This window comes from Leucopleurus acutus (genome assembly GCF_964270905.1).
Source record: "Leucopleurus acutus genome assembly, chromosome: 7".
NCBI classification, from domain to species: Eukaryota; Metazoa; Chordata; class Mammalia; order Artiodactyla; family Delphinidae; genus Leucopleurus; species Leucopleurus acutus.
Window position 1 is genome coordinate 3,685,547 of NC_139150.1, and position 25,866 is coordinate 3,711,412.

The 25,866-nt window shown below is 61.5% G+C and overlaps 1 protein-coding gene across 1 annotated transcript; it reads left to right on the forward strand.

Moving 5' to 3' along the window:
• Positions 1–143: 143 nt before the first annotated feature.
• On the forward strand, positions 144–23,927 carry RALGDS (ral guanine nucleotide dissociation stimulator; the record flags this gene model as incomplete). The annotated part of the gene is made up of 18 exons (XM_082842653.1): positions 144–326; positions 9,849–9,959; positions 10,889–11,082; positions 11,628–11,723; positions 12,536–12,729; positions 12,917–13,155; positions 13,911–14,126; positions 14,306–14,409; positions 14,853–14,937; positions 16,242–16,310; positions 16,715–16,810; positions 17,302–17,334; positions 17,632–17,753; positions 17,948–18,043; positions 18,352–18,553; positions 18,684–18,926; positions 20,437–20,551; positions 23,069–23,927. The coding sequence occupies 18 exons, from the start codon at positions 144–146 to the stop codon at positions 23,242–23,244; spliced, it is 2,574 nt and encodes an 857-aa protein (XP_082698779.1). The 3' UTR covers positions 23,245–23,927.
• Between the last annotated feature and the right edge of the window lie 1,939 nt (positions 23,928–25,866).

Sequence of the window (25,866 nt, forward strand, 5' to 3'; positions counted from 1 at the left end):
GGCCGCGGGCGCAGAGCGCAGGCAGGGCCGAGCCGCGCGGGCCGCCGCCGCCGCCGACGCCGCCGCGCGCCGGGCCGGCCCCGCGCCCGCGCCGCCCCGGGTCCCGCGGCCCGGCCGGCCGCCCGCGCCGCTGCGAGCCGCCCATGGTGCAGCGCATGTGGGCCGAGGCGGCCGGGCCTGCGGGCGGCGCCGAGCCGCTGTTTCCGGGCTCCCGGCGGAGCCGCAGCGTGTGGGACGCCGTGCGCCTGGAGGTGGGCGGCCCCGACAGCTGCCCGGTGGTGCTGCACAGTTTCACGCAGCTCGACCCCGACCTGCCGCGCCTGGAGGTGGGTGAGCCAGGCTGGCCCGGCGCTCGGCCGAGCGAGGAGTGGGTGGGGGCCCAGCGTCCTTAGCGGGTCACCCACCTCCAGTGGTGGTGGTCACCGCCCCCAGTCCGGAGGTTGCGGAGGGGGAGGGTCTTTCCGCAGAAATCCCCCTCCTTGCGCCAACCCCAAGGCAGCCAGGTGGGCGGAGGGGCTGCCGCCAGCCGGTCCAACAGTTTCGGGACCAGAGCCGGGTCTTCGTGCCCCCCTCTATGCGTCCCCGTGCGTGACCTCACCGAGCCCAGGTGTGGCACTCCCGCGCCCCTGCAACCCAGGTAGACTTGCTCCCGCGGGCAGTCGCTGTCTGTTTGCGTCTGTGCCTTTCCCTACAGCGGGGCTGGGCCGTATTTAGTCCCCGTGGCCAGGCCGGGGCCGGCTTAGGCAGTTTGGCTTCGAAATGCAGGTGGTGAATGAGTGATTAGGGCGGCAATCTTCTAGAATCCTCAGAGGCGGTTGGGAGCACAGTGGTCTTACAGACAGACCCCCTTGGGGGCAGAAGTGGACTCCGATGTTCTGGGCTGCTCAAAGCGGGGGAGTGGGGAGACAGGCCTCCAACCTGTGGGGCCCGGTGTCCAGGCGGGGAGGTTGGGACAAGGGCCTCTCAGGTGGAGGGGTGACTCACTTCTTGATTAGAAAATGCGCCGACACCCTGAATCTGTAAGGATTTGGGAGGATTCAGAACGGGGGTGTGCCTATCATGCATGTGGTTGGGGGAACTAGGTGAGGGCTGGACTCCTGTCTCTAGTGTGCTCTGGGCAGCGGGGGGCGGGGGAGGAGTTCCCCCCCCCCCACCTGACTGTGCGGCCAGGGTGGCAGAATCCAGGGTTGGGGCCTGGACAGAGGCCATTCCTGGGTCGGAGGGCTCAACGGGGTTCCCGAGCCCCCGAGCTGGCGAGGGCCCCTTGGTATCCCTGCTTTGTCACTTTAGGCCCGGGTAAGTTGTAATTGCCAGCCTGGGTCTCGTGCCTCTGTGTGTCCCCAGTGCCTAGACGGGGCCGGGATGCATACTTACCCGAGGATAAAGCGCATCTCCCTGCCCAGAGTGGGGGGAAGGCAGGGGGTGGAGGGAGCTCTTGGTGGGAGAACCTGGGGCCGGGGAGACCCTTTATTGCTGGGCTTGGCCGGTGGCCCGGCCAGGCACACTCCCCGACCCTCATCCACCCACAGCTCTGGTCTTCATTAGTGGCTGGAGCGAGACCCCTGGGAGGGTGGGGGTGGGCGGCCTGACACCAGCCCAGCACTCATCTGACTTTCATTATGTCTGGCAGCTCCTCGGGCTTTGTGTGTTGGAGGGTCCGGCCTGCGTGCTCGCAGGGGTGGGCCGCTCAGCTGCTTCTCTCCCTCCCTCCTTCCCTCCCTCTGTCCGTCCGTCTGTATCCCTGAGGAACCGAGGGAGAGGCAGAGCTGAGCCCTACCCCTGCCCAAGGGTCTGCCTTGTCTCCCTCTCTCTCTTTCTGCCTCTCCCCCTCTCCCCCCTCCTCTTCCTCACTGGCCCCAGCACAGAGATCCAGGCCGTGGCTGCTGTTTAGAAATCAAAGGGGAAGCTTCTGGCTGGGGCAGGAAAACCAGGGTCCTGGCAGGAGAGGAGGCCACTGCCGGAAACCAAACACAATGACCATTTACCATGAGCTGGGGGAGGGGGTGGGGAAGTCCCTGTCCCTCCTGCCAACACCCCGCCCCCCCCCCCCATCCTGGGGCCGATTTCCTGGTCGCTGGGGCCTGCCAGAGCTGAAGCGGCTGTTCGTGGTCCCTGTCCTGTCTGGAAACCACTAGGCAGTTTCTGGTTCCTTCCCCGGTCCCCCTTTCCTTAACAAGTCTCCACCCCGTCCTTCCCTCTCTGGGCTAACAGATGTCCTCACACATCTGGGCATCTGCTCATCATCGTACTTCTAAGCCAGGCCACTGCTGACCCAGCCTGGCCTGCGCAGTTCTGTGCTTTCTGGAGGTCACTGGGCCCACACCCCTGCCTCCGTTCAGGCCACTGCCTCAGCCAGGCAGGAGGAGTCCCGAAGTCCGTAGCACCTACTGTCTGCAGACACCACCCCCTCGTTCCAGCTGGCTTTGACCAGCCCTCCCGAGTAGGTGCCGACCCCACTTCATAGGAGACTGGAGCTCAGAGAAGTGAAGTCCTTGAACTAAAGGTACACGCAGCCCGCGAGGACGCAGCCGGGATTTGAAGCTGGGCCGTGTTCTGTGCTGGGCACCTGTTGTGTACGAGAGCCCACAGGGATCGGAGAAGGATACCTCGCGGTGAGACAATTACACGTGCCCCAGGAGGATGGTGGAGCTGTTAGGGGAACGGAACCAGGCCCAGGCAGCCCAGAAGTCCCCGTGCTTGGTGAAGGGTAGGGGTGCTTATAGGCCAGAGGAAGGTGAAACTGCTTTGGGCCACAAGACATGGGGGAGGGCTTCAAGGAAGAAACAAGCCCACAGCTGGACCCTAAAGGTTTTAAATAATAGGTAATATGAGCCGGCACTGGGTGGGAGGCCGTGTGCTGAGCAGTTTGCGTGCGTTATGTCTTTTGGGGTCAGGATCATCTGTTGTCCATTTAACAGATGGAACAACCGAGGTGCTAGACTGCACAAACTCACCGAGCCAGCAAGTGGCAGGGGCGGGATTCCCACCCAGGCAGGGGGTCTGCAAGCCCTGAGCGCGGTGTATGTGAGTGGAATGAAATGAGGAAGCCTTCTCGGAACCTCGGGCAGAGCAGAGACGTGCAGGGGAGATGCGTCTCCCTCCAGCCTCCCCGCCTCCTTCCCCGTTGTCTGGTCTCTTGATCTCACAGTGTGCAGGGCTCCAGTCTAACCCCCAGGGCTCATTAGCCTTAGGCCAAGAGGCATGACCTGAGAGGTAGGGGTGTGTGTGTGTGTGTGTGTGTGTGTGTGTGTGTGTGTGTGTATGTGTGTGTGTGTCTGTGTGTGTGTGTGTGTGTGTCTGTGTGTGTGTGTCTCTGTGTCTGTGTGTGTCTGTGTCTGTGTGTGTCTGTGTGTGTGTGTGTCTCTCTGTGTGTGTGTGTCTCTGTGTGTGTCTGTGTGTGTCTGTGTGTCTGTGTGTGTGTCTAAGTCTGTGTACTGTCATCTACCAGCCAGGCTTCCCGGCAGGCTCCAAGGGGGCGGCCTCCAGCAGCTGCACAGCCTGTCAGGTTCACGAGGGACCTGACCGGCTGCCACCTGCTGGGCCCCCATGGACTCTCGGGTTCCCCTCTTGCTTTACTCCTCAGGGGCCAGGCTGGCTGGTACTGGGTCCTTGTTCCTCCTCTGGCGGGGAGGACTTCTCCGGACTGGGCACGCTGAGCTGCTTCCGCAGCGGCTCCGGGATGGCCCTGGGCAGGAGCGGGTGGGGGCTCAGTGCTGGGAGGTGTTAGACCGCTGGCAGGCAGGACTGGGGCCCCACCCTCAGCCTGGGAGTTAGCCGTTTCCAGGCCCTTCTTCACTGCTGGTGAGGAGGGTTTGGAGGAGACTTAGCACTGGCCACCTGCAGCCTCCGAGCAGGCCAGTGGGGGCGGTTTGGGGAGGTGGCACCCCACCACCCAGTGGAGGACTGGCTGCCTGTGAGGCCCTCACAGCATGGCACCATGCTGTGTCCGCCCTGCCTCAGGCTCGGCGTCTGGCCTCTCAGGCTCAGGAGTGCCGCGTTCCTGGACATGTGGCTCCCGTGAAGCCACTGTCCCCAACCCAGTTCTGAGGAGGTGGGAGTTGAAACCTGCAGCCCAGTGCAGGAGAAGCGGAACTTTGAGCAGCCCCCAGTTTCCATCCCCTGAGCAGTCTGTGGCGGGGGAGGGGGAGGGGGTGAGCCGATGATTGCCAGAAGGGTGCTCGGTGAGCAGGGTGAGGGCAGCCAGCACGGGCCTGCATTCTGGGAGCTCGGGGAGTGCGTGTTGCCCGGCGTTTTCCTCTCCTCCCCAGGGAGCCCCGGATGCTGGCACAGCCAGCTCTGCGGGCTCGAGGGAGGAACGATGTCCTTTTGACCCAAGGGGCAGCGTCACGCGTGCTGGTCCAGAGCTTGGGCTCTGGAGGGAGGAGAGCTGGGCTGGAAGGCCGGCTCAGCCTCTCACAGCCCTAGACGTGCTCTCGGTCCCTGAGCCTGTTTCCTTATCTGGACTCGAGGCCAGTTGCTCCGCTTAGGCTTCTGGTGAGGACCGAAAGAGACAGGCGGCCTGGCAAGCGGTCCCCACGGCGCCTGGTACTGCGTCAGAGCCGGACAGGCCGTGGCTGCCACGATTGTGTCTTCTGACAAGGTGCCAGGGGAGTGCCCGTGCCCAGGGCTCCAGGAGGACGCTGGCCAGCCTGGTCAGCATGGTGCTTCCCAGGCCTGGTTCTCGTAGCTGACCCCAGGCCTGTGGGTGCCCTGGCCATCCTGTGGCAGGAGCCCCGACCAATCCCCTCTCAGTGGAGAGGTGCGGGTGTGAGGGAACTGCCATTCCTCGCCCCCCCGCCCCCCTCTGGCTGTGTGACCTGAGGAAGCCTGTTCTGTCTCTGGTCTCCCTCCCTCTAGCATGTGTGTGACCAGGGGCTGAAGTGCACTTTGAGGCTGTGACCGTGGCAGCCACCGGTGGAGCGAGGCCTAGGTGTGTCTCCATGGCACATGACTGTCACGGGCCAGGGTTCAATCCCTGCCCCGGCTGCCTCTTCCTGGCTCCTGACGGGGATGAGCTCCCCGCCTGGCTTTCGCCACCCATCAAGTGAGGTGTCGGGAGGATTAAACGTGATGAGTGTGCAAAGGGCCTGACACCTGGGAAACGCCCTCAAGTGCTGGATGCTGTGGCCAGTGGTGTTGATGTCAGCTGGCCCTCCCTCCACCCCCTTGTGAGAGGCCACCCTCCTCCTCAGCTGTCACCAGCCACGCCCCCTTGCAGGCCTGGCCCCTAGAGGCCTGACGGTCGGGAGCTGGGGGGGCAGGAGGACGAGGTGGGCAAGGCCAGCCTGAGGTCTGGTCTCCGCTCTCCACTGGCGGCCCGTTTCTCTTCTAGACGCTGACGAGTAGCCAGGCTCGGGCTGGCCGAGAAGGTTCTTGGGAAGATGGGTCAGCCTCTTTGGAGGCTCAGCACGGGCTGGTCCCCAAACTGCAGTTTCTGGGGTCACTGAGCTCCCCGGTTGCCCTACCACCCAGGCACCTCGTGTGGTCCCCTACTAAGGCCACCTCTGGGCTGCGCTGCCTGGGGACCAGGAGCGTGGCCACCCCCATCCAGGGCTGACCTTGAGTCCTCACTGGGGGTCTGTTCATGTCCTCGGGCTCAGGGTGCAGGACACCCACCTGGAGTGGGGGCAGGCCCGAGGGTGGCGCCCCGTCGCCCACCGGGAGGGCCATGCACATTTGGCGTTTTCTTCCTCCCTCCCTGGGCACACAATCTGAGAGATGAACCAGGGCTTGGGCACTTTCTACTTGACCATCTCCCCTGGGCCTTGGTCTCCACCTCTGTAAAATGGGTGCTCCCGGGATTCGGAGAGACTAAGCAGCCCTCTCTGATCCCTGAGCCCTCTCGTGTCTTGGCTCCTGCATTCAGACAGAAGGCTAAAGGGTTGGAAAGCCGCAGGCCTGGTTCCCTCCTCCGCACAGATTTAGGATGACCCGCCCTCCCTTTCACCTGGCCCTCCTCCAGCTCTCCGGGCGTCTGGCAGATCTCCCGGGAGGCTTTCCCTGGCCCGGTGTCCATCGTCAGCTCGCCAGCCACAGCGCCCTCAGGTCCTGTTCCTGGGTGCTTTGTATGCCTGGCGCCAAGCCGCTCATGTCCCCTCTCGTGACCCCTGCCGCCTTCGTCCCCTTGGAGAGCTGCTGCCCTTCGCCCATCTCCCAGACAGTCTCACTGAGGCCAAGGGCTGCAGGGCTCAGCTGAGCTGGGAGCCAGAGCCCTGCAGGAAAGACAGTACCTGTGCGTCTGGTGGGCCCAGGGCTGCAGGGTGCTGGCGGGTGGCTGGGTCAGGGCCTCGGGTGACCTCTGTGACTCAGTGGGCCTGAGCAGCAGCTCAGCGGGGTGCCATGAGGTCCCCGGGCGGTGATCTCATGCACATGGGGGCCACTGCCCCCCCACTCCCCACCCTCACCTGCGTAAGACCAGGTTTCTCCACGTGCAGCCCCAGGGAGGAGACCACGGTGTGGCTTCAGGCCGTCCTCCTCCGTGAGCCCCTGGCCAGTGACGGGGAGACGGTCTGCAGCCAGAGGCGTCTGTGGGTCTGGAGGCCCCGCGTGGTCTGTAGTTGGAGCTTCCACAGCAGATGTACAGCTGAGTGGGAGGAGAGAGGTCACCAGGATGGGAGAAGGCGCCACCCCCGTGTGTGCAGGCACGAGCCGCCTTCTGGGGGAGATGGCAGGGCTGGAAAAGGCCCAGTAGGTCCCCTCTGTTCTCTCCAGAAATGAGGGTGGGGTCGGCTCCCGGCAACCCTGTTACTCAGTCTTGCGGGAATCGGGGCTCAGCCTGCAGTCAGTTGGGGCCACGGCATCAGAAGGCTGATCAGGTGACACACTGACATGTCACCCAGGCTGTTTCCTTGTCCCTGGGGCTCCGGGCTGTGCTCCGAGGGACAGCGGGGTGTGGGGCACCCTGGTGCCCATTCTGCCAGCCTCTGCTCACGAGGGCCTGGAGGCATCTCACCACCCTCGCTCCAGACCCACGTGGTGGTAGGCTGGGCGGTGTGTGCAAGGCCCAGCTGCCAGCTGGGGCCCCGGGCCCTGGGGACATCTGTGGGTGCCTGCTTGGGGCGGGACAGGAGGATCTGTCCCCTGAGGACACAGCCACCCACCTGGCGTTCTTTCCCCCTAAGAGCTCACTGCTGCCCTGTGGACGCCTCCCCCCAGGGCGTCTGCCGTTTGCTCGGCCATACCCTTCCCTGGGAGCTCCCCAGCCCCCGCCAGAGCCTCCCCAGGGCCTTGGTGCTGCCCACGCGGGCTGCCTTTTCCCGGGCCTGTGTGCTGTCTGCTCTGCTAACAGGATGGGTCACCTGTGGGGTCCAGGGCCCAGCCCTTCCTGCCCCAGAGGGTCCCGGGGCAGGTGCCAGGGCTGTCGGCCGCTGTCCTTCTCTGTCCCTGGAAGCGCGGTGGGAGCGCGGAGCAGACGCCCCACTCTGCCGCTTTGTGCCCAGGATGCGGGCAGCTCTCTTTGGATCCCGCCCTGCCGTTGTCTCTTGGTCGATGGTTTAAATGGCGCCTGCTCTCTGCACTGCTTGGACGATCTGGTTTTGTTCCTGCTGCTGGGCTGCGGTGAAGGGCCCGGAGAGGACAGGGTTAGCTCCGCGGGGCTGGAACAGCTCCCCATCTGTGCCACGAGGCGGTGACTCCCCCTGGCCCAGCATGTGCGGCTCTCAGCGTCCTGCCCTGCCCCCCACCGGGCTGGCAGAAGGGGGCCCCTCGGGGTGGGGGAAGGGCTCGGGATCACATGACGCCTGGGCAGGGCAGCCAGCTGCTCCGTCTGCCAGCGAGGCCCATGGCTCACTGCAGAGCCGCTATTTAGACCCGCTCAGGGATGGCGAGCCCTCCCATTGGTTGGCCTGGCCAGGAAGCGCTTCTGTCCAGCGGCCTTGATGGGGCCCCGCTGGGAGCCAGGTGCTGTGTGTGCTCCCACGGGGTTCGAGTCCCGTGCCCACAGTCAGGCAGGTCCAGCACGGGAACTCTAACCTGCTGCCAGTGACTGGGGTGCTCAGGACACTGTCTGGCTCCAGGCTGGACCAGAAGTGGCTGGAATCCCCCGGAGAGGGACGGGCCTCTCCAGGGCGGGCAGCAGCCTTTGCGAGAGGCAGTCGAGGACCCCTGAGGAGAGGTAGGGGTGGGTGGACAGGGCCCTGGTCTCGCAGGTGGATGGCAGGCCCCTGACATCACCCATCACTGTGGCCTCTTCTGGGCCGGGGAAGGATGTGTGACCCAGGGAAGGAAAGTGCGCATCTGCTTCAGTTCTGCCCCAGGAGGAGGAGTTTCCCTTCTCGATGGAAGGGCTGGACCTCCCCAAGCGTGGGCTCTTGAGGTGAGGGCCCTCTACCTGCGGGTTCCCTGCTGACTTCCAAGAAATGCCTGGCTGTGTCTCCGGAGAAGGCGAAGGGTCAGGAGCCCCTGTGTGATTGCACTGGCTTTCCTGTTGGTACAATGCCCAGAGTGGGAGGGCGACCTTGGGTCAGAGGAAGTAGATTTCCGGAGGATGGCTCCCAGGCCTCCCAGAGCCCTTGAGGCAGGAGGTCCAGGCCCATCCCGCTCCCTAGCCCCTGACCCCAGGGGTGCTGATGTCTGGGGGTACAGCCCACAGGACACTGGGCACCTGGTTCCTACCCAGGGGCCCAGCTTAGGCCGAGGGATTTAGGGAAAGGCTGTCGGTGGGGCCCAGGCTGAGTCAGCACTTCCACTGGGCCTTCTGTGAGCTCCACGCCCACCCTGAGCTGGGGCAGTGACCCGTGATCCTAGCTGCTGGCATTGACCATGTGAATGATGGCCCTTTGCCAGCTAGCAACTCCCCCCTCCTCCCTAAACTCTCAGAGGTCTGTCTCTTTACTCCTAGGCCCCCCTCCCCACTGCAAGCTCACCCCATCCCTGGACAGGGGCAGTGGGAGAGGGGGTGGAGAAGCCCAGGGCAGCAACGACTGAGTGGCCTTGACCAGGCCTTGATGCAGCCCCTGGGACAGCCTGCCCAGCAGGAGGGATCACTGCCTTTTAAAACAAGGGTCTTCCTGCCCGGGGTCTAGGAAGCAGCCAGGTGACACCCCCCCCCCCCCACTTCCTGGCCTAGCCAAAGCCCCGTGGTTTTGGAGTTCTGTGGAACCCCAGGCATCAGCCCGGATGCCAGCACTGTCATCATTCTCATGCTGTCCCCATGCACGTGATGACGAACAGGGAACTGGGAACTCCTCTGTTGCCCAAGAAGGCACAAGACTGAATGAGCAGAAAGGGAAGGAAGTGGCCTTGGCTGTGGCCGTCGAGGATGCCCGCACCTGCCCCAGACCCGGGAAGCTGACTCCAGGGCTGGGGCAGCTGTCGCAGGTGCCGTCTGGGCACATGAGGGTGAGGGGGCCAGGGGCCTCACGCCCTGGGGGAGGCATCTTCTCGGGGGGCCAGAGCCCCCTAGGTGCAGTGGACTGAGTTAGGGCCTCGGGGTCCCGGCTCCGCTGTTTACCATCAGCGGCATGACTTTGGATGGGTTGCTCTTCCCTCGGCTTCCGTGTAGTCACCTGTGAAATGACCGGATAACAGTACTCGCCTTGGGGTGGGGGTGGGAGCGGGGGGACCCCCCTGGGCAGGGGCAGGCTGTTGTTGGAACCCCAGTGGGTACATCTTGTTCACACCCAGTCATGGCTGGTGGGGTGAGGACGGGGGTGCTGGGGGCAGTGCCTGCCGCCCCGATAGTAACCCCCGGCCCTCCAGCTGTCGTCCTGTTAAATTCTGGGCTGGAAGTCTCTGGCCATCGACCTTTGCCTCATCTAGGGAGCAGGAAGTGGCACGGGGCGTCCCCCTGCCACACAGCCAGGCAGGCCCCGACACCCCCGCCCGGTGGCCGGGCGCTGTCTTTGCAGAGCTCCACGCAGGAGATTGGCGAGGAGCTGGTCAACGGCGTCATCTACTCCATCTCCCTGCGCAAGGTTCAGGTGCACCACGGCGCCAACAAGGGCCAGCGCTGGCTCGGGGTGAGTGTGGTTGGGGGGTCTCCGTGCCCAGAACCCCGACAAGGCCCGGGATGCAGGGGCCACCCTGGCCACTCCACTGGGCTCCCTCCCAGGGCTTTCCTGCCTGGGGGGCCCCCAGCCCTGCTCCCAAAGGAATCTGGGCCCTCAGCCCTCCCCTACTGTCCAGCCCTGTGCTGGGCCAAGTGCATAGTTCTCTGTTCACTTATTTGTATGAACATCAAAAAAAGACACTTCCATACTCTTTCCACTTCATGTTAGGCTGGATCACTTATGCATTTTGCCCCAGTATTTCTTGTTTTAACGACTGTCCTTCCACACCTTCACCAAGGCTTTCATCACCTTACTTAGTAGGGCTTTTTTTTTTTTTTTAACCCAAAAAGGACTCAGCCTACTATATATGGTTCTCTGCAACTTGCCGTCACAGAACACAACTCCATGACTCCTCCAGGTCAGAGCGGGGGCCTGACAAATACGTAACATTTCAGAAGAGAGGCTGGTTACCAACCATAGCTCAGCCTTTCACTGCCGTGAACCTTGACGGGATCCCTTTCTGCAGCCATTTCCACAGTGCCGCCCTGAATAGCCCTGGGTCCTAACGTACCGTGCCTTTCCACCCCAGGCTGAGCCTCTGTTTTCTCATCTCTAGAACGGGGATGCTTTGCCAGGGGTCCCGGGGACTCTGCCCTTAATACGGCAAGGTGCTGTCATTACTCAGCTAATAAGATGACCTGAAGGTGTTGGTATTGCGAGTTTTCATCGCCCCACCTCCAGTTCAAAAGCTGAGACCCTTTTTCTGTTCCGGGCACTCACGTCCCATCTCCGTCCAGAAGTCGCCGGGCGCTTGGGGCTTCCTCTGAGTTCCAGCCCCTGCCCTCCTCGTGGGCCACGGTGCTGTCGCTGACCGTCTGTGCCTCTCTGTCCCACCCTAGTATGAAAATGACTCGGCCCTGAACCTGTATGAGACCTGCAAGGTGCGGACCGTGAAGGCAGGCACGCTGGAGAAGCTGGTGGAGCACCTGGTGCCCGCCTTCCAGGGCAGCGACCTCTCCTATGTCACCATCTTCCTGTGCACCTACCGAGCCTTCACCACCACCCAGCGGGTCCTGGACCTGCTGTTCCAAAGGTAAGCGCCCTGCCCCTCCCCGGCACAGTGGCTCCCCGCCCACCCACTGGCTGTGTGTCTTGGGAATGTCGCTTTACCTCTCTGAGCCTCAGTTTGCTCACGTGAAGGCCGGGCTGCCAGGACTGTCGGATAAGCACGGACAGTGCGGCCCCGCGCCCGGCCCCGTGGAAAGGGCTGCTGAGGGCTGGGGCGGTTTTAATTAAGGTTTTCCTCTGCCCCATGGAGAAGCTCTCTGCTTCCAGCCGCTGGGCAGAACAGTTTTCCCATTTGTAAAGGAGGTTCCAGATTCTGTCTCAGGGGTCCTTCCTGGGAGTAGCCAGGGCAGGGCTGGCTGGGGGCCGGCTGAGGGCCCAGGCCCACTCAGGCGTCTGTAAGGTGCTGGTTGGGCTCATTCGTTCAGCAAATACATACGAAGCGCCTACTGTGTGCAGGCACTTTTCTAGGCACTTGGCTTTATTCAGTGAACGGTGCAGACAAAAATGCCCGCCCTCCCGGGCTTCCATCCTAGCCGGAGGGTCAGCCAGTAACACTAGACGTCATAGCAGGTACGGTAGATGTGATGCCCTCACGGCCTCCTCTAGATACGGGTGCATCCTCCCTTATTCCAGCGAGGACGGCGGACCTCAGGACCAACTGAAAAAGTGAGTAGACTTTGGGTCTGATGGGAGGGGCTGGGCAGAACCCTGGCTGCCACACATCTTGTGATTCCCGCTGGAGGGCTGAGGTCTGGCTGCAGGAGGAAAGGAGTCAGCTGTGGCTGGGGTCCCATGTCCCCAGGGAGCAGAGGGGAGGCTGGGGGCTCAGAGCCGGCCCCTGAGAGCATCCCTCCCCACTCAGATCCGGGGCCCAGGACAGGAGGTGTGGGGGGCAAGCTGCTGACACGTCAGCCTCGCAGACCAGTGTGAGTGCTCAGCTGGGGCTCACGGGAGCGCAGTCAGGGTCAGGGGGCCGGCTACATCCCCACCACCAAGAATGGCGTCCCTGGGAGGACGAGACCCGCACTCCGGCGCACAGACCAAGGCAGCCGTCGGTGCGCGAGCTTCCGGTTCAGGTGCGCGAGGCCCGTGAAGGCCGGGCAGGGGCGCACTCTGCTTGTCCCCTCCTCCCTCCCCTGTTTATGCAGCGCCTACTGTGTGCGGCCAGGCCAGCGCGATGAACAGAGCGGCGCGGCCCTCCCTGCCCTCCTGCAGTTTTCTTCCCAGTGGGGAGGGCCCGGGGGGCTGGGGGCAGACAGGAGAGAGTCAGGCTCCCCCAAGGAAGGGAGAGGTGGTCACCAGGGACGGAGGGCCCCTTCCTACCAAGACTGCCGACCAGGCCTGCCCCCGCCTGGCAGCCCAGTGCGGGTGGGGCAGGGGCGGGCCCAGAAGCCCAGCCCCCATGGGGGAGCCAGGGGAGGGCCGCGTGGAAGGAAAGGCCAGGCCCCTGACTCTGCTGCCCGCCCGCCTGCCCCCAGTGCTGTCTCCTCCATCCTGGGCACCTGGCTGGACCAGTACTCCGAGGACTTCTGTCAGCCCCCGGACTTCCCGTGCCTCAAGCAGCTGGTGGCCTACGTGCAGCTCAACATGCCCGGCTCCGACCTGGAGCGCCGCGCCCACCTTCTCCTGGCCCAGCTGGAGCGGACAGAGCTCACCAAGGCAGAGCCGGAGGGTGAGGAGTGGGGTCGGTGCTGGACACGCAGGAGCCCCCGGGGCTGCCTCCGACCGCCCACGTGGGGACCGCTGTCGGGAGACGTCCTGGGGTGCTTCTTGAGCTGAGGCTTCTCTAGAAGGCAGTGATGTGGTTTCTGTTTGGAAAAAGAGGCAGGCGTGTTGCTGAGCTCCGCTCTTCTTTGCAGCTCTGGCTCCAGCTCTGAAGCCGACTGCAGCCCTCGAGCCAGTGCCGGCTCCAGCTCTAGCACCTAGGCCGGTGCCAGGTCCAGACCTCGAGCCAGCTCTGGCACCAGCACCAGCTCCAGCCCCAGAGCCTTCCTGGCCTTCGCCCGTGGCTGCAGAGAACGGGCTGGGTGAGGAGAAGCCTCACCTCCTGGCGTTCCCGCCCGACCTGGTGGCAGAGCAGTTCACGCTGATGGACGCGGTAGGCAGCTCATCTCAGCAGGGCGGGCAGGGGTGCACCTTCCTTCAGGCGTCTGCCCTGCCCTGTCCAGAGCTGATGTCCTGCCCCAAATCCCATGACAAACCGTGTCGCCTGGGCAGGTTTCCTCACCCGAAGGCCTCGGCTCCCCTCCAGGCTGTGGACCCGGGCCCCATCCCTCGCACACGGTGTCTGGGTGGAATGAGGTGGAGGGGTAGAAAGCTGGGCGGGTCTGGCCCACCCGGTAGCGGACGGTCGCTCACTCCATGGGCCGCCCCCCTGCCCCCCACGTCTGCTGAGGAGGTCTCACCAGCTTCAGCACTTAGCAGGCACCTGGTGCGCGCTAGAAGCCGTGGCAGACGGCAGACGCAGCCTCTGGTTGTAGTGCCCACGTGAATAGGCATCTGGACAGGGGACAGGCCTGAGGCGTGATCAAGGGCTAAAAGCACCACCTGTATGGGCAGGTGTGAGCCGCATCTCGTGCTGGGAGTTAGGGTGGACTGGGGAAGGTGGCCACCTCTCTCTCCTGCCAGGGTCACCCTGGATCACCTTGCGCTGGGTGCCCACAGTGGGCAGGGAACAAAACCAAGAGACACCACCTCCCCGCACCTCCCCCGGCCGGGCTCGAGCCACCTCCCCGGCTTCCAGAGCTCCAGCTCTGACCAGTGACCCTGCCTAGGCCTGGGGGTGGGGGCGGGGGGACTGTGGGCATTGAGCTGGGGTGCCGCAGAGCCGGGTGACCTTCCCCTTGCCCCCAGGAGCTGTTCAAGAAGGTGGTGCCCTACCACTGCCTGGGCTCCATCTGGTCCCAGCGGGACAAGAGGGGCAAGGAACACCTGGCTCCCACCGTCCGTGCCACCGTCGCCCAGTTCAACAGTGTGGCCAACTGCGTCATCACCACCTGCCTCGGGGACCGAAGCGTGACGGCCCGCGCCAGGGCCCGGGTGTTGGAGCACTGGATCGAGGTGGCCCGGGTACGCGGCCGCCAAGGGCCCGGGGAGCCCTTTCTGCCCCTGGGTTGATCTCATCCGACCCCAGGAGCACCTCCCGGGGCATCTGTCCCATCCGGGAGGGGGGTGCCCCCCTAAGAGGGACTGAAGCTGGAGCAGGCGGGAGCTCGGCCCCCTCTCACAGCCTGGCCCCTCCCTCCCAGGAGTGCCGGGTCCTCAAGAACTTTTCGTCCCTCTACGCCATCCTCTCTGCTCTGCAGAGCAACTCCATCCACCGGCTGAAGAAGACGTGGGAAGAAGTTTCCAGGTGGGCAGGCTTCTCCCTGGAGGAGCTCCAGGGTGGACCTGGGGCCTCCCACGGGGCTGGGTGCTGCCTGGAACCTGCCCAGGGACAGCGCATCCTGGGGGCGGGGTCTCTCAGGGCCAGCAGTTCTGCCTCAGGACCCGGTCTCTTTCTCTGGCAGATACTGGCTTGAGCCACGTTGGGGATTTTCATGTGTCTACTTCACCCACACGACTCTGTGCACTTAAAATCAGAACTGGCCAAAACAGAGCCGCTCAGTCGACTGGGAACGGGGTTCCCCGGTGACCCACATGAGACCCACCCCTCCAGGCCTACCGAGCCCTTAGGGTCCAGCAGAACTCTGTTTGGAAACCACCCATCCAGGCAGTTGAGGTCTCTGGGTCCTCAAATGTTTTTGCCCCCGCACCCCTCCCCGTCATGCCGTCCTTTCTCCTTCCTTCCCCCAGGGACAGCCTCCGCATCTTTCAGAAGCTGTCAGAGATTTTCTCAGATGAGAACAACTACTCGCTAAGCAGAGAGCTGCTCATCAAGGTAGAGTCCGGGGCTCGGGATGGAGGGGCTTATGTTCCCACTGAAAGTTTCTTCGAAAACTTCTCATGAGATCTGTCGGGTCTGTGGGCAGGTGGGGGGCACTTTGGGAGATAGGAGGCCCTAGTACAGGGATGGAGCAGGGCAGCTGGGCCGTTCCAGAGATGTGGGCGGGTGAGGGGCAGGATTAGAGGCTCCTGGCTCCTCACTGGTCCCTCACCCGGCACTCGGGGTGGATGAGGTCAAGGGTGAGGGTCTCTTCCTTCCCCAGACCAGCCTAGCCTGTCCCCACAAAGCCAGGCCCTGCTGTTCCTGTCTGCGCTGACCTCCGAGGGCCAGGCACCCCGCCTGCCCAGGAATGGCACTGCAGGGGCCGCCCAGCCGTTGTCCAAATGAGCAGGAGGTAGATCTGGGGGCTGGGGGCTCTTCCCTCTGCCTCAGGGCAGACACTGCGAAGGAATCCAGGGACTCTTCTCAGGGTGTCACCACAGGGCCTTTGGTGGCCGTGACAAATGGCCCAGATGGCTTGTGGCAAGTGCACAGGGGTGCTAATGCATTTACGGGGGTCCTTCCCCGGAAACTTCCATACAAAGAGGAAGCAAAGTGTCACCACCCAGTGCTTCCAGCAGCCCCAGCTCACCCTCTCAGAGGTGTCACCAAGGAGACCCCCCCTGAGTGGCTGCAGGCAGAGCTCTGTGCAGGGGACATCCCGAGGGGCTCCGTGGGGTTGTGAAGGCCTTGGCACGGCAGGCACCCTGCTCAGCCAGGCCCCCCCAGACTCCCTGTCCCTCTCTCCATGGCTCGCCCGGCGGGGGGCCGGCACACACCAGAGGCTCTGAGCCCTTCTGAGGCTCATTCAGAGGCAGGGCAATGCCTGTCTCTGGGCCTCAGTTTCCTCATCTGGAAAGTGGGCGAATGCTGACCCCAGGGTGCCAACCTCACGGGGAGGCAGTGAGGTTCAAGGGGGAAGGGAAATCTGCCTGAGTTTTGTGCAGGACCCTCCTACCCTCCTGCAGAGACGGGGGGTCGGGGGGAACAGCACAGCCACAGTGATGGAGGTGTGGCGCTGAGTCCTTAGAGACCCCGAGGGGCAGGTGTAATCCTCATCTGTACTTTCCAAGGAGGCCGGGCTGCTGACCCACGTTCCCACACCCTGTGAGCACCCGAGCAGGGGTGCAGATCTAGGAATGGAGCACACTGGGATGGCTGGAGCGCTTGCACCAGTGACCAGGGCCAAGGCCGTGTCTGCTGGTGGGTGATGGGGGGAGGGTCAGAAGGCCTCACTGACCCTGTCCTCGGCCCTGCAGGAGGGGACCTCCAAGTTTGCCACCCTGGAGATGAACCCCAAGAGAGCCCAGAGGCGGCCGAAGGAGGTGGTGAGTGTGCCTGAGGCTGGGAGAGGAGGGGCCGCCCCGAGCCCCCGCTCCTGTAGCTGCGCTGCCTGACATGACCCTTAACCCAACCTACTCCGGGGCCTGGGGGCGCTGCGCCCTGACCAGCTGGTGTCGGGGGACTAGTAACCACCAGAGCAGGGGCCTGGAAGATCTGGGCCCAGTGGGGATTTGGGAGGGGGGAGGGACGGGGACCGTAGATTTTGGGGATTTGCCAAATACCAAGCCTGCAAGGTGACTTGAGGGAGTTTGGGTCCATGCACGCTGGGAGGGGGATTGGGGGGAAATGGCTAAATGTCCCCAGGCTGCGCCAAGTAGGGGGCCTGAGTGGGGCTGAGGGGTTTTCAGGGGAGGGGCCTTGCTCATCAGTTCCCACCCCCGCCGCCCAGTTGTCACAGGGTGTCATCCAGGGCACCGTCCCCTACCTGGGCACGTTCCTTACAGACCTGGTGATGCTGGACACTGCAATGAAGGACTATCTGTATGTGAGTGAGCCCAGGGCCGGGGTCGGGGTGGGGGTCCTGAGCCCCGAGCTCTCAGCAGAGGGTGCACCTCATCTTACAAGAGCCCCCTGGCCGTCCCCGTGTCCCGGGGACACCTGCCCATCTCGGCAGTGAGTGAACAGAGCTTGGTGCCCGCCTGGTGGGGCTCATCAGAGCTGCAAGGGGTTTGACCCAGCAGGACACAGCCCCTCCCTCAGGTGGCGGCCATGGGTGGAGAGGCTGGGCCCTCCAGGGTCAGGCACATGTGGCCAACCTGGCCCTCCTGCCCAAGGCCTCAGTCTCTCTAGCTGTTCTCAGACCCCTGAGCCGCGGCGCCCCTCCCACCCCGCCCTGGCACCCCGGCCCCACCCAGGTCCAGGTGTGTGCTGTGCTGCCCCCTGGTGTGTGCTCTGGGTAGTGCAGCCTGAGGCCCGTGAGGGGCGGTCATGGGCTAGGGGACACTTTCTGATGGACGCTGGCCGTGTGCTTTCCAGGGGAGAGTGATCAACTTCGAGAAGAGGAGGAAGGTGAGCAGACGCAGCCTCGCGGGAAGGGGGCCCATGTGGGGGGCGGGATCAGAGAGCCACCTGGCTAGAGCGGCTGGCTCCGACCCCTCCCTGTTACAGTTTTGGGGAGAGCTGGATACAGAGAGAGGGGGAGCCTTTCCCACGGGAGGATGGGGCAGGAGGTCGAATCAAGGACACCTTCCCGGAGGGGCTGTTTGAACCTGGCTGTGAGGACAGGGTGGGAAGTGGGGACCCAGAGGCTGGCACAGGCCCGGCTGACCCAGACCGTCAGTGTCCTGTCCTCCCCTCTGGCCCCAGGAGTTCGAAGTGATCGCCCAGATCAAGCTGCTCCAGTCGGCCTGCAACAATTACAGCATCGCAGCCGAAGAGCACTTTGGGGCCTGGTTCCGGGCTATGGAGCGGCTCAGCGAGGCTGACAGGTGAGTCCGGGCAGGAGCTGGGGGGGCACACGCGGGCTGCCCCTGGGCAGCTCCAGAGAGCCTGTGGCTGGCGATCCTGGGCAGCCTCGGGTGCCGTCGCTGGTGGCGGCCGGGCCCCTGGACTCTAGCTGCCGGGCAGGCACCGGGAGGGAGACCCGGGGGCGACTCCCCACAGCCGCCACTTTGCCCTGTAGCTATTCCTTGTCGTGTGAGCTGGAGCCCCCTTCCGAGTCGGCTAGCAACACCCTCAAGGTCAAGAAGAACACGGCCATCGTCAAGCGCTGGAGCGAGTTGAGTGCCCGGGCGGGCAGGGGCGCGCCCTCGGGGCTCGGGGAAGCTCCGGGCTGCGCGCGGGCTCGGGGGTCAGGCAGCGGCACTGGGGTCCCGGCTCCCCCGCGACAGCCCTGTGACTGGCCACTTGCTCCCCCCCTCTGGGCCTCAGTGTTTCCCCCTGTGAAATGGGGTGATGCTAAATGATCTGTCGGATGCTGGAGCCAACGGGGTGATTGCCTGAGCACTCGGCACAGAGTGCAGGGGACAGGGGTGGGCTGTGTCCCAGGAGAGGCCTCCCCCAAGTCAGCCAGCCTTTGCGTTGCAGCCGCCAGGCCCCCAGCACGGAGCTCAGTACCGGCAGCAGCTGCCACTCCAAGTCCTGTGACCAGCTCAGGTGCGGCCCCTACCTCAGCAGCGGGGACATTGCCGACGCACTGAGTGTCCACTCGGCCGGCTCCTCCAGCTCCGATGTGGAGGAGATCACCATGAGCTTTGTCCCAGAGTCCCCTGACGGCCAGGAGAAGAAGGTGACTGCCCCACCCCCTCCCTGACAGCCCTTCTCAGCCCTTCCTAGGGCCAGAGTTCCCCGCTGCACACCAGAAGCCCCCGGAGCTGGACAGTGGCCCGGGGCTTCCGCTGATCGTGCCGTCCCCGCAGTTCTGGGAGTGCACCTCCCAGTCGTCCCCGGAGACCTCCGGCATCAGCTCGGCCTCCAGCAGCACCTCGTCCTCCTCAGCCTCCACCACGCCCGTGGCCACCACGCGCACCCACAAGCGCTCCGTGTCAGGGGTCTGCAGCTACAGCTCCTCCCTGCCCCTCTACAACCAGCAGGTGGGCGACTGCTGCATCATCCGAGTGAGCCTGGACGTGGACAACGGCAACATGTACAAGAGCATCCTGGTGAGCCGGGCGGCATCCCCGCGGGCCCCTCACTCTGCCGGGCAGCAAATCCGTATTGAACACCATGGGTCATCCCTGCCCTCCCGGAGCTGGTCTCCGGGTGGGTTGGGAAGGACAGAGGGCCAACCAGGGAAAGGAATGAGAACAGCTAGTGTGGGCTTCCCTGGTGGCGCAGTGGTTGGGAGTCCGCCTGCCGATGCAGGGGACACGGGTTCATGCCCCGGTCCGGGAAGATCCCACATGCTGGAGCGGCTGGGCCCATGAGCCATGGCTGCTAACCCTGCGCGTCTGGAGCCTGTGCTCCACGACGGGAGAGGCCGCAACAGTGAGAGGCCCGCGTACCGCAAAAAAAAAAAAAAAAACCCAGCTAGTGTGTCGATGGTGATCTGTGCTGGGGTGGTTGACTAGGGGTTTACAGCAGCAGTGGGGCAGGACCTCACCTATAAAGGGCCTGAGTGAGGGGGGAAGGAGGGAGCAGCGTGCAGCCTCCCAGGACGGGAGTGTGCCTGGGGCTTGGAGGAGAAGCAGGAGGTCCGCAGTGAAGGAGCAGGGGTCAGGGGAAGAGTAGGGCTCAGCAGAGCAGGCCAGCGTCGGGGGCCTGGATCTCACGCGAGACAGGTGGGAACACTGTTCGTTGGAGCACAGGAGGGGCAGCAGTGACTTCTGGCCTCTCCGTGGGCGATGGGCTGGTGCCGGCAGATGCAGGGCAGCCAGTTAGGAGGCGGCGGCGGCAATCCAGGGTGGGTAGCAATGGCTGCACCAGGCTGGTGGCCGCGGAGGTGGCCGGCAGTGTCAGACACCGGGGATCGTTGGAGGTGTCGAGATCTTGCCAGTGGGAGTTGCCCACAAACACTGTGTATGTTGAGGGGGGGTTGGGGGCTGGGGGGACTCCTCTCATCCTCCAGAACTCAGGATGCCAGTGAGCCATTTGCACCCCCAGAATCCTCCCCCATCCTCCCACACTGGGTCAGATGCCCCATTAACGCCGTCACCTGTGTCACCCCGAGTCTAAGACCCGCCTGTGTTCTGGCCCTTGGGGTCGAGGCAGCAGGGCTTGGTCTGCACTCTCCACCACTGCAGCCTCCAGCCAGTGGAGGCCTGGCACGTAGGCGGCCACTGGGCATCCAGCCAGCTGCTCCTCTCTCACCTCCAGGGCTGGGACTAGATGCCATCTGTACCCAGGTGCAATGATACCGTTGTCCCGGATGGGCAGGGTCAAGGGGGACGGTTAGGGGGAGCAGCCCCGGGGGCAGGCAGTTGCCCTAGGTGGGTTTGGGAGGAGGTGGCAGGCTTGCAGGAGTTGGGGGGTAAGTGATCGGGGTCCATGGAGGCCTCCCCAGAGGGGCAGGAGAAGGAGGCGCAGCCCCCCTGGACCCAGCCTCGGGTCAGAGGCCGTGAGCCCCTGTGCGCGCAGCGCCGAGGCAGCTCTGAGGGCCCTTGGCTGCTACTCCCCGGACCCTCAAGCTACACCAGACCCTTGCCCTGATGGCCTGTCCCCCACCCCGTCCAGGTGACCAGCCAGGACAAGGCTCCAGCTGTCATCCGCAAAGCCATGGACAAACACAACCTGGATGAGGATGAGCCAGAGGACTATGAGCTGGTGCAGGTTATTTCGGACGATCGAAGTAAGTCAGGGCCGGTCAGGCGGGCGCTGGGGCCGCGGGGCAGGGAGCACCGTGCCCCAGGCCCACCACCCCGGAAGACGTGCCACCAGGGTGGGCGTGGGCTTTGTCCACGCACAGACCTGCCTAGGGGCAGCTCTGGATGCCCCCAGTGTCTCCTCACTGGCCCCTGGTGGCTGCTGGGCCCTTGTCCCTTGCCCTTCCGTGGCCGTGAACGGTCAGTGGGAGACCTCGTTCAGTGCTAGCATCGTTGAGGAGGGGAGAGAAAAGGCTGTTCTCCTGGGGCTGGGCAGCCAGATGGCCGAGCCCACAGGCCGTACAAAAGGGCGTTTTCTGGCTAAGATGGGAAATGAGTGCTTCAGAAAAGATCACGACTACTGTGGATTAAAGCATCGAATTTGTGAAAGTCCATGAACGTGTGACACTGTCTTAGTCCGTTCTGGCTGCTATAACAAAATACCACCTTCTAAATGACAGAAATTTATTTCTCCTGGTTCTGGAGCTAGAAGTCCAAGATCAGGGTGCCAGCATGGTCAGGTTCTGGTGAAGGCCCTCTTCTGGGTTGCCGGCGGCTGACTTCTCACTGTGAACCCAAATGGTGGAAGGGCGTGGGGAGCTCTCTGGGGTCCCTTTCATAAGGGCACAAATCCCATTCGTGGGGCTCCACCCTGATGACCTAATGGCCTCCCAAAGGCCTCACCTCCTAATCCCATCACATTGGGGGTTAGGATTTCAACAGATTTAGAGAGGACACCAACTTTCAGCCCATAGTAGACACTAAACACAGAGGCTACTAGGGAGCAGCTGGGTATTCGAAAAACTGGGAAGGGAAAGGATCGAAAACAAGCGCAGACTTGGAACCAGACAGCTACAGCTTGTAGACCTCGGGCAAATTCCGTAAGTCCTCTGTGCCTCTTTTCCCATCCCCACAATGGAGATAGAGTAGGTAGTGAGTTGATCCATGTGTACATGGATTATATGCTCATGTGTGTACGTGTGCCGTAGACGTGCCATAACCGCACAGATTATCATCACTCTTTCCTTTCCCATGAGCTGATCCCGCATGCACAGCCATTGCCCAGACAGTTAGCAATGACCCGCCACGATCGCTAGAAGTTGTTTTCTAAATCCTCTCTTACCTTGTTGCACCATCTTGGTGAGGTAAGCAAGGCAGGTGGGACCCCCATCTTACAGAAAAGGAAGCCTGAGACCTAGACAGGTTGAGGACCAGAGTAAGAGCCACACGATGGAGCCCAGAGCACACATGTTCCAGCCCAGCAGTGGAGAGTAACAGGCTCAAGGCCAGAGGAGAGAGTGGGAAACAGAGCCAAGAGCAAGTGCCTGCTGGGATCCTGGCAGCCTATGAAACCCTGTGCAGGAGGCCTGGGGCAAAGCCCGCCCTTAACTTGGCCCCAGAGCCCTTGTCCTGAGTTGTGCAGGATTCCGGGGAGGTGATCTAGGTTCTAGAAAGCTTATTGCAGCTGGACCTCCCGATCAGTGAAGGCAGCAGGGGCAGGATGGGATGACCCTTTGCCAGCTGCAGACTGAGGTGGGGCTTCCTGGAGTCGGAGTCCCTTTTATTTTTATTTTTATTTTATTTTTATTTTTGGCTGTGTCAGGTCTTCGTTGCTGCACACAGGCTTTCTGTAGTTGCGGCGAGCAGGGGCTACTCTTTGTTGCGGTGCGCGGGCTTCTCATTGCGGTGGCTTCTCTTGTTGCAGAGCGCAGGCTCTAGGTGCGCAGGCTTCAGTAGTTTTGGCACTCGGCCTCAGTAGTTGTAGTGCATGGGCTTAGTAGTTGTGACGCGCAGGCTCTAAGGTACGCGGGCTTCAGTAGTTGTGGCACATGGACTTAGTTGTTCCACGGCATGTGGGATCTTCCCGGACCAGGGCTCGAACCTACGTCCCCTGCATTGGCAGGCGTATTCTTAACCACTGCACCACCAGGGAAGTCCCCAGAGTCCTTTTTGTTTTTGAGTTCCTTTTTTCTTTTCAATTAATTACTTATTTATTTTTGACTGTGCTGGGTCTTTGTTGCTGCATGCGGGCTTTCTCTAGTTGTGGCGAGAGGGGCCTACTCTTTGTTGTGGTACGCAGGCTTCTCACTGCGGTGCCTTCTCTTGTTGCGGAGCACGGGCTCTAGGCGTGCAGACTTCAGTAGCTGCGGCACACGGGCTCAGTAGTTGTGGCTCGCGGGCTCTAGAGCACAGGCTCAGTAGTTGTGGCGCACGGGCTTAGTTGCTCCACGGCATGTGGGATCTTCCCAGACCAAGGATCAAACCCGTGTCTCCTGCATTGGCAGGTGGATTCTTAACCACTGTGCCACCAGGGAAGTCCCTCAGTGCCTCAGCAGAGTCTGTCCCAGGCAGGTGTCATTAAGAGGGGTCCTTGGTGGTCCTGGAGTTGCCTTGAGGGGTCTCAGGTGTCTGGATCAGGCCTGCCCTCCTGAGGGCTCTCAAGTGGTGGGGTGTCCAGTGGGGCCCGCATAAGCACAGCTGACCCTCTGCCCCTCCCCGACCAGAGCTGAAGATCCCTGACAACGCCAACGTGTTCTACGCCATGAACTCTACTGCCAACTATGACTTTGTCCTAAAGAAACGGACCTTCACCAAGGGGGCAAAGGTCAGGCATGGAGCCAGCTCTACCCTCCCGCGCATGAAGCAGAAGGGACTCAAGATTGCCAAGGGCATCTTCTAACTTGTCCCTAGCTGGCCAGCCACAGAGCCGCCCTTTCCAGGGTCTAGCTGGCTGGGCAACTAAGCACTTACAGACTACAGTGGCTCAGGCCAGGTGGGCACCTGTGCCCAAGCTGCCAGCCCAGGCCACCCCCAGACTCCAGTTTCACCCTGAACCTCTCCTGCTGCCAGGATTGACGCCTGCCCGTCGATGGCTGACCTGGCCTCCCCTGGACCACTCGCTGCCTAAGGTGCCTTCTGCTCTCTGGAACCAGAGGACGAGCTGACTTTTGCCAAGGAGCGCTGCCAATGGGCACGGAGCCCTGCATGCCGCCGGGCACTGCCCTCCGTACACTTCCCTCACACCTTCCCAGGTGTGGGCCACTGCCACCTGTGCCCATGGGCACCCCAGGGCACTATGCATCCACCGGGTCTGACCACTGCACTGCAGTTCTCTCCTCCCACCATCGTGGCCTTCCTCAGGCTGCACCAAAGATTCCATCATCAGGGCCAACTGAAAGGGAGGGAGTCTCGCCCACTGCCCACTCCAGCCCTCCCCTGGCAGAGGAGAGAGACACCCCCTCCACGGACCACACTCTTAACCGGTGAGTGAGGACAGTCTCGGCCAAGTCCCACTGGTGTCAGATTTCGTGACACTGCAAGTGCCATCCACCACTGTATCCGGGGCTTTACGAGACCACACGAGACGGGGATTGGTGGGAAAGGAGGGTTTCGGGGGGAGGGGAGGGGGATTGAATATTTGTATAAAAGGTGAAAAAAAATGTTTACCAGTTGGGGAGGGGCAATATTTATTTGTTGTAAATAGCAAATGCTAGACTTGAATATTATATTAAAATCCTGTTTCTACTATAGTCTGGGAGTTGTGGTATTGTTCTTTCATTGCCTGTGCTCATTGAAGTGAGAGACAGACTCTCACATTCCATGTTCAAATAGGAAATCTTGCAGGGTTATTGGTTTATTTTACACAGGAAATAAAGAAGGACAGGAAAAGTAAGAAGGGCCAGCCACCCTTCTCTGGCTCACTTAAGGAAACAGAGAAGTCCACCTTTCACAGAGCAGATGTTCACTTCAGTATCATTAAACTGGGCCATGAGCTGAGACAGCCCCTCAGAACCCCTGGTATTTGAATTTGGAAGTGCTTTCACACGGCATAGCAGCAACCTGTGGAATTCCAGTGTTTTTAAAAACAACGTTTTGGGGACTTCCCTGGTGGCGCAGTGGTTAAGGCTCCGCACTCCCAATGCAGGGGGCCCGGGTTCGATCCCTGGTCAAGAAACTAGATCCCACATGCATGCCACAACTAAGAGTTCGCATGCCACAACTAAGGAGCCCGCGTGCCACAGCTAAGACCCAGTGCAACCAAATAAATATTTTTTAAATAAATAAAAATAACGTTTTTAACAGAAAATGGTGGAGTAAAGATCAGTCTCTCCATGGAAACAACAATGAAGCTGGGGAAAAAAAACTATCAGAATCAACAATTTTGGGACTCTGGAACCTCATCAGACACAACAACCAGCAGAGTGCTTGATGAAGGGTCGTGGCTGCTGAACTTCAGCTGTTAAGGAAATCTCTGTCAGGTCACACACTGACCCCCTGAGACAATGGGGCAGAAGCTGCCGTGACTACACAACAAGGAATACAGGCCTTGCAAAAACAGTTGGGGAAAGTCACTACAGAAACGGAAGACGGCAGCCCTCAAGCCACAGAAGCGATCCCTGAGGAGGGGGAGAATCTGATTTCCAGAGTTACGATATTATAATTCTCAATATCCAGGTCTCAACAAATCACAAAGCGTATCAAGAAACAGAAAAATAGGGCTTGTTCACAGGAAAAAAAAAAAAAGAATTGGACAGAAACTATCCCTGAGGAGGCTCAGACATTAAAATTACGAGTCAGAGACATTTAAGTCAGCTGTCTTGAATATGTTCGGCGAGCGAAAAGGAGCCACGGACAAAAAAAACTAAAGGAAATCAAGAGAACAATGTAAGAACATGTAGGGAATTTAGTAAAGAGATAGAAATTCTAAAAATAAACCAAGTGGAAATTCTGGATCTGAAAAGTACAATAACTGAAATGAAGAACTCACTAGAGGGGTTCAGTGGCAGATCTGAGCAGTCAGAAGAAAGAATCCGTGAACTAAGGCAGTGGACATTATTCTGCCTGAGGAGCAGAAAGGAAAAAGAATGAAGAAGATTGAACAGACCCAGAGGGACTGTGGGGACACCATCCAATGTAACTGCATATGCATAAAGACAGTCCCAGAAGGAGAGAGATTATTTGAAGAAATAATGGCTGAAAACATCTCAAATTTGATCAAAGACATAAATCTACCCATTAAGAAGCTCAATGAACTCCAAGCACGATAAACTCAAAGAGAGCCACACAAGACACATTACAACACAACTGTTGAAAGACAAAAAGGAAATCTTGAAAGCAGCAAGAAAGAAACAATCACGTGCAAGGGGTGGGGTGGGGTCCCTCCACAATAAGATTAACAGCTGATTTTTTTCATTAGAAACCATGGCAACCAGAAGGCCGTAGAGTAACATAGTTAAAGTGTTGAAAGATGAGAATTCCCTGGTAGTCCAGTGGTTAGGACTGTGTGCTTCCACTGCAGGGG